The sequence below is a fragment of the Myotis lucifugus genome, unplaced genomic scaffold, assembly GCF_000147115.1.
Source record: "Myotis lucifugus unplaced genomic scaffold, Myoluc2.0 scaffold_298, whole genome shotgun sequence".
Taxonomy (NCBI): Eukaryota; Metazoa; Chordata; class Mammalia; order Chiroptera; family Vespertilionidae; genus Myotis; species Myotis lucifugus.
In genome coordinates, this window is record NW_005871346.1 from 643,207 (window position 1) to 660,302 (window position 17,096).

General features: G+C 60.7%; 1 protein-coding gene across 6 annotated transcripts in view; it reads left to right on the forward strand.

Annotated features, from left to right (window-relative positions):
* LDB3 (LIM domain binding 3) overlaps positions 1–17,096 on the forward strand; it is a 52,001-nt gene that overhangs the window by 12,341 nt on the left and 22,564 nt on the right. Inside the window, exons 5-9 of one of the 6 annotated variants that reach the window (XM_023763722.1) lie at positions 2,154–2,176; positions 3,153–3,356; positions 5,439–5,453; positions 7,946–8,115; positions 8,564–8,600. In XM_023763722.1, coding sequence (XP_023619490.1) covers positions 2,154–2,176; positions 3,153–3,356; positions 5,439–5,453; positions 7,946–8,115; positions 8,564–8,600 — 449 coding nt within the window. Of the gene's footprint in view, positions 1–2,153; positions 2,177–3,152; positions 3,357–5,438; positions 5,454–7,945; positions 8,116–8,563; positions 8,601–13,598; positions 14,240–17,096 lie in introns of those variants that run through there. The other 5 variants (XM_014465503.2, XM_023763723.1, XM_023763724.1 and 2 more) reach the window with 5 other exon arrangements.

Genomic DNA, 17,096 nt, shown 5'->3' on the forward strand with positions numbered 1-17,096 from the left:
TTTTTTTTTTACCCCTTTAAGAGAAAGAATTTTTCCGGCCCCGGGGCGGCACCCCCCCCCCCCCCCCCCGCCGCCGCCGCTGTACCGCTGGGACTAGACGCCCAGAGAGCGTGAGTCATTCGCCCCAGGTCACACAGCTAATGAGTGGCAGATAGGACTGGCACCTGGGTCGACTTGACTCCTCCCCTGCATGGCCACAGGGACCCACCTACCTGTCCCGGGAAGTCAAGGCCAGCCCCACCCCCTTTTCCCATGACTCCCAAGGTGCCCTCCTCTGGGCACAGGGACTTCTGGGAACCTGACAAGTATTACAGTATAACTTGGCACCACTCAGAGCACCAGAGGCCAGCGTGTCCTCCAAGGGAAGCCGGCTGGGGAGGGAGCGCTTCCTCCAGAGGAAGGCCAGTGCTGCTGCCCGGGCAGGGCCACAGGCAGGGCGGAGCCTGCGAGCTGCCAGCCTGGGCAGCCTCTGCTGGGCCGAGGCGCTGCCTTCCTAAGTGTCCAGATGCTCCGAGTCCGCCCACTGGACACGGAGCCCACCCAAGGCTCTCCTCTCGGTGTTCCGTTCAGTCTGCACAGCCGTCTGTGCGGCAGGCGCTGCCACCTCCCTTTCACGAAGGAGGAGGCGGAGGCAGGTGACTTGCCCAGTCAGTGCTGGGAAGAGGCAGGGCCAAGATTTGGACTCTGTCCAGTCTGGCTTTAAAAGGAAGTTCCTTCCCCAACTCTCTCTCCTTCTCTCTCTCTGAGCAGTTTGCAGTGTGTTTTCCTGGCAGCGTCTATCCTGGGAGGCGTGAGAAGACGAATGGGGTACAGGGACAGTGGGCCTGAGCATCCCTGCACCCCTTCTTGTTCTCTCTGGGGCTGGACTGGAGGCAGTGTCCGCCAGGCCACCTGCTGTGAGGGCCCCGGGCAGGTCCTTCAGCTCTGGGGCCTCTGAGTTATGTCTGCTGCAGGCCTCCCAGCCCCCAGACGGGAGCTAAGCAGGGGGCAGGAATCAATGCCCAAGAAGGAGCTGGCTGCCCAGGCAGGGCAGAGGCAGCCCCAGAGGTCAAGGCTGCCCTTTGCAGGGGGCACGCTGGTCAGGGCAAGAGCTGACCCTGCAGCTGTCGGCACTGGCCAAAGATGGAGAGGGGATGGGAGCTCTGTGCTGGCCTCTCCTAATATAGCGCCACTGGCAGCTATTTTGAGACTGGGAGGACAGAGGACATTTTATCAGCTCTGACACATGGACTTGAGGCTGAGCAGGGCCATGGCGAGGCTGCTCAGGGGCCCTGGCTCTGCCTGGATCCCCAGGGTCTGGGCCAAAGGATGAGCAGAGCCAGGCCAGCTGGGGCCCAGGCTCCCCTGTCAGAGCCCACCGTGGTCAGATCTGAGACGCTGGCAGAGTTTGGGGCAAGGAGGCTACATGCACTCTTCCGCCCTCACCCCTCCAGGCCTCAGATAGCGGCAGGATCTGCTGGGGCGAGGAATTTGTGCTCAAAGGGATGAATGCAGGCAATGCTCCCCCAAGGAGAGGGTGCTCCGGAGGCTCACTCAGAGGAGGGGGCCGAGGCCTCTGTGTACCCGAGACGGGCTGCCTGCCTGAGGCTTTCCTGCTTGGAGCCAGACTTCTGAGCCTCCTTGCTCCTCGTCCTGCCTGTTGCCCATCCAGGGCCTTTAGGAGCTGTCACTGGAGCCCGCACAGACCCCCACCCCTGTGCCCAGGAGTGGCCACCGCTGCCTGCCCCTCCCCTCAGAGGGAGAGCAGGTCCCTGGGGCTGTGGGTCACCCCACCTCACATACACCCTAGCACCATGCAACTCCTGCCCAGGGAGCAGAGCTCCCAGAGCCCCCACTGAACAAGGGCACGTCCAGAGCTGCTGTCTGGCCAGGAGGTGCCTGGGCCTTGGCAGCGGCAGCTAAGGGTCTCCGCCAGGCTGTGTGGGGGCTGCATGTACATGTGCCCTTAAAGATGGACCAGAACACTTCTTGGCAAAGCTTTGGGTACTAGAGACCCCCCGAGGAAAGCCGCTGTGGGACTCAGCTCTGCGCCCCTCTCGGCACTCTCTGTGGCTCTGCCCCGCCGCGGGCCCTGGCCCTGGCCCTGGCCCTGGCCGAGCCTCCTGGCCCAGCCGCCCTGACAGCCCTCTTCCCTGCTCTTTCTCTCCTCCCAGGTGATAGCCAACTCTCCAGCCAAGTTAGTATCGAAGGAAAGCATGTGTGTGCTCTTGCGTGCATATCCCAGCATGCGTCGGTCTGGACCACATGTGCCTGTGCCAGCATGTGTCCGTGTGTGTGCATGCGTGCGAGGGGGTGCATTTGTCTCGAGTGCGCCTGCATGTGTGAAGCCGCGAGTGTGGAGGGAAGCGCAGGGAGGGGTGCTAGGGCTCGGCCTGACACCCTGCGTGCAGTTCTCCATCTCGGGCAGCTGCCCAAGGCCAGCAGGCGGCTCTGGGGCGGGGGAGCGCCGCCTGACCTGGGTTCTTCCTGAGCCTGAAGATCTCTGTCCTGGTGGGACCCTCAGGGGGCTGCCCCTGACCTTGTGTTTGCCTGGGGAGCACCTGCCTGTCGAGGGGAGAGCCCTGTTGGGTAGACTGGTGACCACACAGCAGGCGGGACATGAGGGGGCCTGAGCAGAGCCCTGCTCTGAGGAAGAAGCTCGCCCGAAGCATCCGGAGGAGCAGAACGCTGGCCACCAGGGGGCGGCTGGCAGGATGAGGTCCGCGGCAGAGGAACGAGGCCACCATCTCCATGGCTGCCCAGCGGGGCTGCTTTTCGCCTTTGGCCGTCCTGGACTCTGCTTGGGCTGCTGCTGCCTGGCCCCGTGGCCCAGCGCCTGTGCCACACTCCCAAGCCCCTCTCCCCAACCCATTTTGTCTCTGCTTCCCGGCTGGTGTGGTGAGAGCTTCCAACGCCTGGCGCCCCCTGCTGGCCCTGGGCGGTGGCTCGCCTGAGCAGGGACCTCCAGGGATGGGGGAAGCCCAGATGGGCAAGAACAGCCTCTGCAGAGGGCTTTGGGGAGGTGTGAGGATTTCCGACCTGACCCGGGATCAGACTTTGGGAGGTCTCTCTTGACACCTCCACAGCCCTCCCTGGATGGGCCCAGGGTAACTCCACCTGTTGGCCCTTCTCTCCCCCCACCTTCCCCCCCCTGCACCCCCTGCTCCCCCTAGTGCGGACTACCAGGAGCGCTTCAACCCCAATGCCCTGAAGGACTCGGCCCTGTCCACCCACAAGCCCATCGAGGTGAAGGGGCTGGGCGGCAAGGCCACCATCATCCACGCACAGTACAACACGCCCATCAGCATGTACTCCCAGGACGCCATCATGGACGCCATTGCTGGGCAGGCCCAGGCCCAGGGCAGTGACTTCAGTGGGTAAGCGCCCTCCCTCCGCAGTGGCTCACGGCTCACCACCTCAGCTGCTGGCTGGGCCTCATCCCGCGAGGCTGAGGGTGCCAGGCTGCCGGCACCAGCAGAGACCTTAGGCATCAAGACCCAGCTTTCCTCCTTGGCCTTGGCTTCCCGGGCACAGCCCAGGGGCCCAGAACATGGTGTCCTCTCCTCAGAATTAATCTCTGGGCCAGCTGTAGGAGAAGGGGAGAAACGCAGAGTATGGCGACTCCTCCACGTGCTGTCACAGCCTCTGCCTTTCCCGGGCCCCGTGGGGCTGGGTTAGAAAGAGACCTCTGGAATCTCGTTAACCTGAGTCACACTCTCGTTCTGGATACCCCAGTCTTCCCTCACTGAGCCTCTCTGTGGAGGGAAGTTGCTGCATTCTTCCAAAGATGAGAGCGATTCAAATGTGTGACTGGCTTCTTGTGTAGGAAGGGCTGTGGAGCCTGGAGCCCCAGGCTGGGCTCCTGCTCCTCCTGGCTGCCCAGGCAGCCTGACCCCAGGGCCGAGGGGCTGAGGGCATCGGGGTCCCTGGAATTTGCCTCTTCTCCACTTGAGGGCTAAATAGGGAAGAGTTGGCTGAAAATCATTTGTGGATGAAACTGCTAATAGTGCAAACATTAATGGGGACCTCTTCCTCTTTTTAAAAAAAATATATTTTTATTGATTTCAGAGAGGAAGGGAGAGGGACAGAGAGAGACATTAATGATGAGAAAGGATCATTGATCAGCTGCCTCCTGCACACCCCCTACTGGGGATCGAGCCTGCAACTCCAGCATGTGCCCTTGACTGGGAATTGAACCATGACCTCCTGGTTCACAGGTCGAGGCTCAACCACTGAGCCACACTGGCTGGGTGGGACCTCTTCCTCTTTTTGTCTTTCGGTCTGTCTCCCTTAGTTTCTCTTCCTCTTTTTCTGTGTGTGCTTCTGCCTCTTTCACTCTCTACTCTCTGCCTCTCTCTGTCTTTCTCTTGTCTCACACGCGCACACACACAGAGTGACTGTTTTCTGCTTGGGAATGACGTGAGTGTTGATTTTCAGAACTGACTATCTCTTTGGCCAACATCTTATCCCTGACTCAGTATCCCCAGCAACTCAAGGCAAAAAAAAAGTCTTAAAATGATGTACTTTTTTTCTGAAACTAAGAAAAACAAATGTTGTAAGAGGGATAAAGGGGTTAAAAAGTCCCAGAAAACTCCAATAGTGTTTGGCCTTTGCAGAACGCTGCCATGCTCTGAGCGCAGGCTTCGGGGCAGAGAGGGGAGCCCGGCCTCGGAGGCGGTGCTTCCTGGGGCCACCAGGGGGGCGGAAGCTGCTCGCCCTGGAGCTGTGGGTCTCAAACTGGCCTGGCTCAGGCAGAACTCTAGACAGTGTTGATTTAATTCCATGGCTTGAAGCAGAAACAGTGACAATGCAATTTTAAAAACACAACCTTTATCTCATGTGAACCCAGAAAAAACCTGCCTGGCTAAGCCGAAGGGATGACAGGGGTTTCCTGCTCACACTTGTTTGCCCCAGAACGTGGCAGGTGTGTCCTTGGTGTGCTCCTAAGGGTGGTCACCGTCGCCAAGGGGAAGCTCAGTGGCAGATAATGGAAGAACGACTCTGCAAAAGAACTTGATTTTCTGCGCTTGGGAAAAGAATGCTATTGTTTGGTCTTTTTAACATGATGCACCGTTGACCTTATCTGGTCTCTGGAAGGACTGTTCTCATCTCCCTGCTACCTCTCCCAGCCCCGCCCCGCCCCGCCCTGCCCTGCCCTGCCCTGCCCTGCCCTGTGTGCCTGGGAAGCACCGTGCACTCCCCTCCTCCTAACGCAGCCTGCGGGGCTGGTGCGCGTGGGGAGAGCCGCCCTCGGTGCCGGTGCCTACGGCGCTCCGTTTCTGTGTGAGTTCCCATGATGCCTTCCTCACTGACAGTTTTCTTTTTGTCTCTCTCTTCCTCCTTCATCCATCCCACTCCCATAATTCATTTCTGATCCCAACCCTGCTCCCCTGTGTGCGCCGCCCCTGCCACCCCCCGATGGACACACACTCACTGCTGGGCTTCCCTCTGCTTGGCAGGGCGTCGCCGCTGGCGTAAGTAGACCCCACAGTGTCTGTTCCGTCGTCCGTCTGTCTGGTTGTGGGACGGTGTGTGGGTTTGGTGGGCTGTGCCTGAGGACAGTGCCTCTGTCTGTGTTCTCCTCACGCCTACCTCACAGCCACATGACATGCCCTGCAGCCTGTACAGGCTTGTCTTTGAGGGTTTGTCCCGAATAATGTCACTATGGACACAGATGAGAGTTAAAAGCACTCATGCTGGCCCCAGGCTGGGGTCTCTGTGTTCTCCTTGCCATGCTTCGCGGGGCTCCCCGGCCCTTTCTGTCTGCACTGGGAGATTGTAGGCCTGCCGTTCAGCATCCACACTGGCCATGACTCAGGGCAGAGGGTGGTAAGGGGGCCTCTTAGAGGCCCCTCCCCAGACCCCAGAACCTGGACCTGAAGGAGCCAGCGCTTGCCAAGACCACCCAAGGGGGCCAACGATGAGTCAGGCTTGAGGGCAGTGTGAGTGGGGTCAATGCCCCAGGGTGACCTTAACTTTCGGTCTCTGGAGTGTTTTTGGTGGCAAGAAGGTCGTGCTGGGAGGGGCTCCAGAGAACAGCCTCAGACCCAGGGTCCCAGGACGTGGGGCCTGTTCTGCTCTCTGCGTCTATTATTCTGAGCCCCGGTCCTAACGAGGCGCTGAGTGCCCTCGCGGGCTCCCGGCTCTGCTGCAGGCTCGCCCGGTCTCCGCACAGGTGGTAGGAAGGGGCCGAGGACGGAAGCCCCAGCGACACGTTCCCAGCAGCCTGGAGCCCTGGGAGCTCAGGGAGGACGGGGAGCACCTCAGGGGTCGTTCTGGGGAGACTGCAGCAAAGGTGTCCAGCTGCTTCCTGGCACAGATTTCACTGTGGGCAGGCTCACAGGAGAGGCCTGGCCTGGGTCTGCACCCCTGGCCCACAGCACAGTCCACACTTCCTCCCGGTAGAACAAGGCGCCCTGATTGTGCCTTCCCATCACCCGCCTCACCAAAGACAGTAGGCCCAGCCTCTGCTTTGAGACCCTTGGGACATCTGCCTGTGCTGGAAATGGCACCCCCAGCGAGACCCCACCCTCCTCTGTTCCTGGTCCGACGGGCTCCTCCCTGCCTGGACCCCGAGGGATTCACTGGTCTTCCCCATGGACCCCAACCTGTAGCTCCCTGGCCAGGGCACAGCCTTCAGGCAAGGAGGCAGCTCTGCCCGTCTCTGCCTCCTGTTGTCACCTGTCTTTACCTGCAGCTGTAGCCCACCCAGACCCAGACACAGGGTGCCAAGCCCAGAGGCTCATGGGAGACAAGATCAGTGCTGGAGGGCTCCTTGCCCAGAGGGTAGATGATGTGGGAACTGAGGAGGCGCTGGGGGTGCAGGGAGAGGCAGCCTGAGAGGCAGGCAGGGCGTGCCGACAGGGCCGGTGTCTGGGCTGGGCCTTTCTAGGCCTAGAGCGTCTGGGGTGTCTGAGGCCCAGTGCACAGAAGTGGCCTTCCGAGCCCTGTCACTGTGAGGTCTGATGGAAAGGACACGGCTGGGAGCCGGGAAGCCTGGCTCTGACTCTGTTGGGGCCCCACACGCTGTCACCGGGAGCTGGTCTTCTGGTCTCGCTGGAGCTGTTTCAGCATCAGCACGTGCCTGGGCTGGGCCGCCGGCTGGGGAGGCAGGCGTTAGTGCTGTGAGCTCCACCTGAGTCACGCAGGCTGGGCAGGGTGAGTGGGCACCCAGAAAGCTCTGGATCTACCCTGCCCTGCAGTCTGGGAGGCACTGAACCCAAGCGGCTCTGGGGGCCCTTTTGGCTCCGATATAGGATTAATTTATCCAACTACATTTTGAGCACCTACTATGTGCCAGGTCCTGGGAGTCTAAGGCAAGGGAAGGCCACCAGGTCCCACTCAATAGGCTGGGGCAGAGACTAGGAACCCTCCTGCAGCTCCACTCCCAGCGCCCCCAGGGCAGAGCCTGCTATCTGCAGGTGATACCCCCACATGGCCTCCTTGCTGTGTTTCTCATCCCCACCCCACCCCACCCCACCCTATTGTGCCTGCCTGTGTGTAGCCAAGTCACAGCCTTCAGTCCTCTCCTAAGGCAGTCACGGCACTGAGGGGGGTGGGGGGAGGGTCCCGATTGGCTTGTCCTCACTTAGCCCCAAACTCAGGGCCTGCTCAGGGCGCTGGAAATTACTTCTAGAAGATGTCTCCTGCCTCCTATCTCCTTAAAGGTGGGATGTCCTCAGGTCTGTGCCTGCAGCTTGCGGGGGCGGGGGGGGGTGCTGGCTGGAGGACCTGCGCCTCCTGACCCTCTGTGAGAGGAATCACTGTCTAATTGTGACCACCCTGAGCACTGAGCACCCAGCTGAGCCCTGCCCCAGGCTCTCAGAGGGCAGTGGGGAAAGGGCATGGTGGGTTCAGACAAGTAGGGGCCACCGCGGGGGGTGCCCGGGAGTCAGTGTGGGGGAGGGGAGGAGGTAGGGAGCAGGCCCCAGCCCAGCCCTCGCCCACCGGTCGCTCTGCATTGCAGGAGCCTTCCCGTTAAAGACCTCGCTGTGGACAGCGCCTCTCCCGTGTACCAGGCTGTGATTAAGAACCAGAACAAGCCGGAAGATGAGGCTGATGAGTGGGCCCGCCGCTCCTCCAACCTTCAGTCTCGCTCCTTCCGCATCCTGGCCCAGATGACAGGAACTGAGTACAGTGAGTGGGGCTGGGGGCAGGCAGAAAGGGGAGGTGCTGCGGGGCCACGGGGTCCTGGGTCCCACTCCACAGTCCACAGAAGCCAGGGAGTCGAGCCCCTGACCCCCTTAAGCTGAGCTGGCCTTGAGATGAACAGCGGCCCTTGGAGCCCTTCTGGGCTCTGGGGCAGGCAAGTGACATGAGCCTTCTGCTCAGCGCCCTGACAAAACAATGGGCAGCAGGCTTGCATGGTGTTTCCAGGCAAAATGACTGCCCAAGAGCTGGCCACGCCTCTGACCACTCGCACCCAGCTGCCCTCTGCCCAGCACACAGCCTTTCCCTTCCTAGTTTATGGGCTGGGAGAGGTCATGTCCAGTCATGGGTAGGGACTCAGTGTCCACAGAGCTCTGGTAGCTTTTCTCTCTTGTGCTCCCGATTTTCCTCCTGACCAGCAACTTTCTACCCACAGTGCAAGACCCTGATGAAGAAGCTTTGCGAAGGTCAAGGTAAGCGCCTGGACTCAGGCTCTGTGGCCTTGCCCCTCCTAATCCCACCCCTCCCGGCAGCCCCCAGGTCACATGACTTATGGAAGGCACCTCTCAAGTTCGTGTATTTGGAAACACCTGGCCCCTAAGGGGCTTCAGCAGATTCAGGGGCCTTTGTTCAGGTCAGTGAGGTGGGTGCCTGGAGCTGAGTCTCTATCCCCTGGGCCCAGGCGTGAGGACTTGGGCTCTCCTGGTCTGTCCAGGACCGGGGGCAGGGCTGCTTTGGCCTTTGCTAGGCTGTTGAGAACGAGGGCATCTCTCCCTGTGGGGCACCGAGCCAGCTGCCTTGCCTGCACACCCTGTGAGTCTGGAGGCTAGGCGCCAGGAAGCAGGCACCAGGAGGGCTGTGCTGGGCATGGGTGCTGAGCCCTGGACTCACTTGTCCAGACCGTGAGGTATCAGTTCTGTAAATTGCTCAAAATACAGCAGCTGCTGTAAGGAAGGACAAGCCCTGGGCATGAGGAGGAGCTTGTGCAGGACTAGGTGTCTCAAGGTCAAGATATGGTTCTGAAACACAGGCAGGTCTGAGGCCACAGCCACTAACCTGCCACCTGTCTGTCAGGTGCTCATGGACCATGGCATGAGGGGGCACACTGCCCAGGCACCCACTGGAACCCACTAGGGTCTTCCATGATGGGCATCGAGCCCAGTGTGACTGTGCTGTACTGTACTTTGGATGCAAATGTCACCTGCATGTTCTTCCTGAGAGAATCCACCCTGGAAGTGCACCCTGCGTGGCTTCTGTGGGAGGCTGGGGCTCAGAGCCGCCTTCCACTCTGGGCCAAGCTTTCTGTCCTTGCTAACCTGCTGGCGTGGCCACAGGGTGTGCGGGCGTGGAACTCGGGCCGCTGGAGTTGGTGTGGACTTGCTTTCTGAACCTGTTGCTGCTGATCCGAATGCTCCCACTCTTTGGCTGGGCTTCCAAGCCTAAAGGTCCCTCTAGGCCTGCTGACAGCAGCGTGCAGCTCCCATGGCGGGTCCTGCCTGTCAGTGCCTGTGACGTGCCATCTGCGCCTGGAATGAGATGATGTTTGATTTAGCTCAAGAGTTAGTATCTAGCTGTATTTTTTAATTTTTTATTTATTGGGTTGAGGCGCGGCGGGTGGCGGGGGGTGGATGTTTTTCCACTTACTTAAATGCATTCATCTGTTGATTCTTGTATGTGCCCTGACTGGGGATTGAACCCACAACCTTGGCGTATGGGGATGAGGCTCAAACCAACTGAGCTACCCGGCCAGGACCAGTATCCAGCTGTTTTAAGTGTGACTGAGCTGTCAGCTCACCCTGTCCTATGTCCCACTGCTCCTGTGTGCTGTTTCCGTGTTTGTCCCACCTCCTCTTTGAAGCCACCCACATACTAGTAGATGCGGGCGCTTAGCCTTACCTGAGACTTGATAAGCGCTTCACAGCACCCCCTCGCCCCCCCCCCCCACACACAAAACAAACAGCTTTAATGTCCCCAGGTTCCTTCCAACAAGAAGCTGGCAGGGGGGCCTGCTCTCCCTCCCATGAGGCAGCCCTGCCTCTGGCCCCTGCCCCCTCTGGTGTACTTCTGGCCACTCGTCGCTCCTCCCGCAGGCCACTCTCTGCTTGCACCGCATTAACTGGACGCCGTTTAGGAGGCAGGAGGGCACTGGTGGTGGCAGATTACAGGAACTCCTGTCTTTTGTCTTTCCCTGGGATATTTTTAGACACTGAGAAGTTATTGAGTGAGGAGACACAAAAGGCAGTATTTAGGGTGGCCCCAGGCCTCATCGTTGGCCCCATCCTGGCTTTCAGAAGCACCTGCTGAAGCTGGTCCTGCCTGGTTCTGTAGAAAGCCTGCTCAGCCCCAGCAGCAGGCAGGCACCTCCCTGCAGGCGGGCAGTGCCGGGCGCCCAGCGCCTCTGGGAGAGCAGCACCAACGGGCCTCCACCCGGAAGCCGAACCTCTAACCTCAGAGAAGTTGCCAGCCTCTCTGGGGCCGTGGGAGGCAGGTCCCTGCGAGGCAGCCCTGATGGGGCTTCGTCCAGGCAGGGCCGGAATTGTGAGGAATTGGGATTCCTCTGGCATAACCACCTCAGAGGACCTCAATGTGTAGAGATCCCTGGTCCCCACCCGGTGGCACAACTATCTCCAAGCCTCTGTGCTCACCTAATGCTCCCTGTAAAGGGCCTTCCTCGCCAAGTCCCCAGGTGAAGGAATCAGGCTGATTGTAGTGATGAGCTCACAGGAGGTGAAGGGGAGGGTTGCCTTGCACACCCCTCCACAAGCACCGTGACCTCCCCCGTCCCTTCTCCAAGCCCATTCGGGGTTCCTTTTCCTCTCCTCACCTGGCCCTCCCAACAGCCCAGGACTCCGAAGTGTCCTCCCTCCCCACAGGGTCCTCCCTCCCTGGGAGCACTCGGCTCCTCCGTGCACACCTGGCTCAGGGCCCTCCCTCAAAGGGAGCCCTCGTGAGGAGCAGTGGGCAGCTATCGGCAACGAAATTACCTGCATTTTGTGGACATGTTGGTCCTTGGTGCTCTGCCAGCCTAGCACGTTTGAAAGCCACAGCTGGAGAGACCAGGACAGCCTCGATGCCCCCTGAGCAGCCCTTATGGGCGTCTGGGACCCCTCTCCCTTCCTTCCTCCCTCCCCTCTCCTTTTCCTTCTCTCCCCACTCCTGTCTGGCTGCCTGTGGATTTCCAAACGGCTCCAAGCAGAACAGGCTCCCTAGACTCAGGCGCTCCCTGGCTCCCTGCGCTGTCCCTGAGCTGATGCAGCGGCCACAGGCCTGGCTGGGCAGGGCGGCCGGCTGGGCAGTGCGGCTGGCTGTGCAGTGCGGCTGGCTGTGCAGTGTGGCTGGCTGGGCAGTGGAGCTGGCTGGGCAGTGCGGCTGGCTGTGTAGTGCGGCTGGCTGGGCAGTGGAGCTGGCTGGGCAGTGCGGCTGGCTGGGCAGTGGAGCTGGCTGGGCAGGGAGGCTGGCTGGGCAGGGCGGCTGGCTGTGCAGTGGAGCTGGCTGCGCTGCAGCTGCGGCCTGGTGGCTCTCCGGGTGGTCTCTGGTGCTGTTGGCAGGGCTGTGTGGCCTGGCGGCGGGGCCTCTGCCCGTGCTGTCTTACCCCTTCTCTTGACCTCGGAGAGGCTGGTGCGTGGAGGGCGGTTCCGATGCTGAGTCTCCAGGCGGCTTAGGCCATTCACGATGTCTCTGGGCCTAGGCTCCTCTTGGCATTAGGGTGGTTTCAAATATGTTAGCAGTGGGCCCCTTCTGTCCAACAGAATCTTACAGAGACCAAATATGCAGGACTCAAGGTGTGGGGAGTCCACCAGGTAATGCCGATAGGGGCAGGTGCCAAGTGTAAATGTGGGGACATGGGACTGTTACACGGAGACATGTAAGACCAGCGTCCTCTGGTTTTTAAAGACCTAACACTGACCTTCCTGATTTCTATAGCTGCAATTCACTTATTGAACCATTTATTTGGAGATAATTGCAGATTGACATGTAGTTGTAGGAAATAATACAGAGAGCACCCTTTACCCCAATGGTACCGGCACAGCTGGGTGTGGCCACTGGCAGTCGCGTGCAGAACCCTTCCACCCCAAGCCTTCCCCGCTGTTGCCTTTTTATAGCGACACCACCTCCGTACCACACCCCCTCCCCACCCTGTGGCACGGCAACCGCTAAGCGGTGATCTTTTCTCCATTTCTATAACTTTGTCATTTCGAGAATGTTGTATAAGTAGGATCATAAAGCCTCCAGCCTGTGGGACTGGATTCTCTGTTGGCCTAATTCACTCCCTCTCCTCATACACATCTCTTCTCCCACCCCCTCCCCCAAAGCCTCTGGATTCCAGACTCTTCCCAGCCCCCAGCCAGTGTCTCTCCCAAAGAAGCACCCGCTCTCCCTTTTCACTCGAGGGTTCCTCTGCTTCTTGGCAGCTAAGACCTCCCTTCAAACCAACACCGTCGCCCTCTAAAAGCCCTCCCCCAACTGCCCGATCCACCTGCCGCGGCTCCTCATGCCCTCCTTGCATTTCCCCGTGCCCACTGAGCACACCTATGGCTCGCTCGTGTCTTTTTGTTGCTGCGTAGTAGTCCATGGTCTGGGTGAGCAGTTCCATGTGGCTGGCTGTGACCCTGGGCCACCAGGTGCGCCTCTGGCCTGAAGGCGTGAGAGGCCCTTGCAGCCCGGGCAGGGGTCAGGGTTCCGGCACCCATGTCAACGGCCTTTCCCAGAGTCTCCTCCCCTCCATTTCTGTGTTTCTGGCTGTTCCTTACCTAGTTTTCTTGTGCCCTCAGCCGAGGGGCTGTGGGTTGAGCCCAGAGCCCTGCTGGTGGGAAGTGGAGGAAGTCCTGGCCCTGTATGTGTGCCGGCAGTCTTGTGAGTACGTGTGCACGTGTGTGCTGGCGTGCTCAGGCCCGGAAGGGCAGGGCCAGGCATGGTGTCGGAAGGCTTCTCTCTGGGGACAGACAAGGGTTGGCAGAGAGTGGGCAGCACAGCGAGGTGGCAGGCCTGCTCGCCCAGCCTCATCACAGGGACAGGTGTTTCTCCTTCTTCATGCCCAGTGAGGGCTCTGGGGCCAGGAGAGGCCCCTGCCTATGTGGTTCAGCCTCGAGATCCCACAGCCAAAGCAGCCCTGCCCAGGCCTCACCACGAGGCCACTCTGTCCTCAGGCCTCCAGCCAGGCTTCTCCATGCCGCCCACTCACTCGGGTCCAGGCTTCAGTCCCTCCAAACTGGTCCTTGGGACTCTGGTCGTGACCCAAACCAGGCCTGACCTGTAGAAAGTTCCCAGGGAAGGCAAAGCCTCTCCAAGCCAAACCCCCGCTCCAATGACCTCTGCCCACCCCCCACCCCCAGACAAGAGACTGGCGGACACATCCCCTAACCCCTTTCTTTCCCTTTTCTCTCTTCTCTCTGTTTCTCTGTCTCTGGGTCTGTGTCTGTCTGTCTCTTTCTCTCTCTCTCTCTCTCTCTCTCTCTCTCTCTCTGCCACAGGGAAAGGTTTGAAACGGAACGTAACAGCCCACGTTTTGCCAAATTGCGCAACTGGCACCATGGCCTTTCAGCCCAAATCCTTAACGTTAAAAGCTAAAGACTGCCTGGAGCCCCGCCTGCCACTCCCCCCACAGACCTGGCGTGTGAGCCCCACGGCGATGCTTGAATACGTAGAGCTGTGCTGGCACCTTCGTAGTCAGGGCAGCACTGCACCCACGCACCCCCTCAGTGCAACCCTCACCGCCCAGACAGCCCGTGCCTCCGCTCCCCCGCCCAGGGCCGTACCCAGGGCCGTAGCCGTAGTTCAGAGAGGATGTGATGGGGTTTGCTGGCCTAACACCCCAGAACCAAGGGAGACAGCTCGCCCCTAGTGGATTCCCTGCCACCCTCAGCGTCTGGGAGGAGTCGCCCATAGAGCAGGGTCCTGGGAGGAGGCGACTCCCTGCCCCATTCCCTCCCTTGCTGCCCTCTGAGCTGGAGCCCTGGAGGAGAGGGAGCCTAGGGTAGAGGCGGCAGGCCCTCCGCCTGTGGTGAGGCTGGCAGGTGCTCTCCCTCTGTGCCGTGTGCGCTAGCTGCCCAGCCCTCTCTCCGGTACAGATATGCATGCTCATTCTGAAATAAAGAGGATTTGAAATAACAAACCAGCCTCGGTCCTGCTGTGCTGTGTGCATCATCCAGAGGCGCAGGTCTGAGCCAGGGAGGGACAGGCGCCCCAGGCGCTCTGCCCTCCGCCCGTTTCCCCCACAAGGGCCCTGTCTGGGCTGTGAGCTCAGGCCAGAGAATGCACGTGGGAGTCTGTGCTGTGCCAGGTGGGCAGTCCTAGGGTCCCCGGGGCAGTGTATATTGGTGGGTGCACAGAGGCCCCTGCCCACCCCCAGCTGCAGCCAGGAAGGCACTGCCCTGCTTGGCCCTGTGCCGGGGACAGGGAGGGCTCAGGAGGGCACGCCTGCACTAAGGGGCAGGGCACAGGGGAGAGGAGGTGGAAGATGTGCCCGGTGGAGTCTTGCTGGGTCAGGAAGGTGCGGAGGACCTCCAGCTGGCCTCCTGGCCCCGCCCACCCACCTGGGGCCTGTCCTCATCCAGAGCATTTGGGAAGGGCCAGGCTGGCGGGCTCACCTCCTTCCCACCCTTCTGTCAACCCATCAGCCTGGTTCCTGAAAGAAAAACCACTGGCTGAGAACATGACACCAACTGCACTTAGCAAACAGAGGTGGACGCCAAGGCCCCCCCTCAGGACGCCCCTGCCGCCGTGCCAGGATTGGCCAGAGCCTTGCTCCGCTCCTGCCGCCTGGGCACAGGCTTCCTCTTTGCCTCCAAGGACCTTGGCAATCCCATCTGGAAGGGCTGGCCAGGGCGGCTGCTCTATCCCGCCCACATCCCAGACGCTCTCCAAACCCCTGCCAGCGGCTCCATTTGGGCCTCCTATCTCTTCCCGTTTCTAGCCTCTGCTCCGGGCCAGGCAGGGCCAGCGTGCTGAGGGATCAGCCAGGAGATGGAGCGTGCTCCTGCCTGCACCGAGGCGTCCTGGAGCGCACGCACATGTTTAGCTGAGGCCCCAGGGCGGGTTGTGGGGCTGGGGGCTGCCAGAGAGAGGCCCCAGGCAGTGAGTGTCCTGGGCTGACAGAGGACCTGAGCCTGTCAGAACTGGTGGCCTCACATTTCCCTGTCCTGACCCCGGGGTGTGGAAACCCTCCTGGTGCTCTGGAAGGTTCCCAGGGATGCCCACCGGCCCCTGCAGGCAGCCCTCTGTGCAGGGCTGTCCTCACACAGCAGCCCGTGTACGCCTGGCTGCTGTGGGTGCCAGAGAAACGAGAAAGCGCTGATGTGGCCGTGGCTGACCATGAGGCAAGGTTGCTGGCGTGAGGTCTAGAGACAGGGCGAGCACCTCGACTGGGTGTCAGAGCAGGCTCCCTGGGAGAAGGGGCTGGGCCCTGGTCCTCAAGAGCAGTTAGGGTCGCTGTGTAGGTAGGCACGGCTGGACGAGGAGGAGAAGGGGTGTCCCGGAACCCCGAGTTGCCACGGTGGCTGGGGTAGAGGCAGTGCAGAGGGCGTTTGGTCAGGAGTGGTCGGAGTGGCGTGAGGGCTGTGGGGTTTTGACTGTGCCCGGAGCTAGTGAATGTCGCCGGGCGCTGCGGCCTGTGGGGATCGCGGGCCCGATCTCGAGGGTATCATTTGCACAGACTGCAGTGTCCACGGGCCCTGGAGGTGACCATGCGGAATGACGTGGTCAGGCCGCCCCGAGCCACAGCCAGTCTTCAGGCTGCAAGATGAAACGCTGACCAGGCGGATGGCAGCGTGAACACTTTAACCTGACTGGGTTCTGTAATCCAGTCAGTAGAGATGTTCATGTTCCATTCTCTGAACTAATACAATAAGCACTGTCACCCTAACAATAGCACCCCCAGCACCATCAACCACAACACCTCCACCTCACCAGCAGGTCAGCCTGAGCCCAGTAACCACAGAGCCCAAGCCCAGCACCTCACCAATCCGTCCATAATGTCCTTTCCGTACCTAATACCCTTGGCATCAGTAAGAGCATCAACCAAAGGCCAGCACCACAGAGCAGGCACAGGGTTGGCGTGTTCCCCCTTGATGCCAGCTGGGTCGAGGGACGAGATGGCCTGCAAAGGGGCCCGGGGCCAGCCTGTCTCTCCTCTGGCCACACCCCCTCCTGAAGCCTTGAGTAGTTGAGTACAGTTGGTTTGGTTTGGTTCTTGTTAGATATTTGAAGTGAATTATGACCAGGGCAAGAGGCAGATAGACTCCTACGCCTGGCTGGGTGATTTCGTGGCTTTCCTCGCAGCTGGGGCCACGTGAGTGCTCTGCTTGCTCACTGGGACACCTTCCTTGGCGTTTGGGGCTAACGAAACTTCAGGCAGGAAACAGCCCGGACAAGACCCGGGCACATGCTGCCACTCTCCTGGGGCCTGCTGCTTGGCATCTGCAGACAGTGCTGCTGGGTAGGATGCCACTCGTAGGCCCCAAGCGGCGGCCTGTCCCTTGCCCTGGCCCTGCGGTAGAGCATGGACTCTCCTGGGGCCCACCTCGCCCCTGGAGCCCGGGGGTCATTTGGAGCTATGCCTGGGACACACCACGTAAGCTGGTCTGACTAGCAATTGGAGTGAAGGGGACAAAATCAATGTTCGGTTTGTCTGTACAGTCCTGTCTCCCCCAGACATCCTCATCCCTCCTGTCCTGAGCAGCGGCCTCGGCTCCCAGAAGCCCCTGGAAGCCTGGGCCAGGGTCAGGGAGAAGCAGACAGGGAAGCTGGGTGTTCTCTGCGGCCCGGTGTCCCCAGGCCTCGCGGCCCACGGCGTGAGGAGGGCCTGGCGGGGCCTGGCGGCTGGCTGGGCAGTATGGCTCCAGGAACTGCAGCTACTTCCCAGAGAAGCTGTGGGCAGCCAGGTTCCTCCATGAGGGCGGGTGAGCAGCTTCCTGGGAGGGCGGGGCCGGCAGGGCTGTCTGAGGCCTCCTTTCTGAACTAAAGCTGGCCGG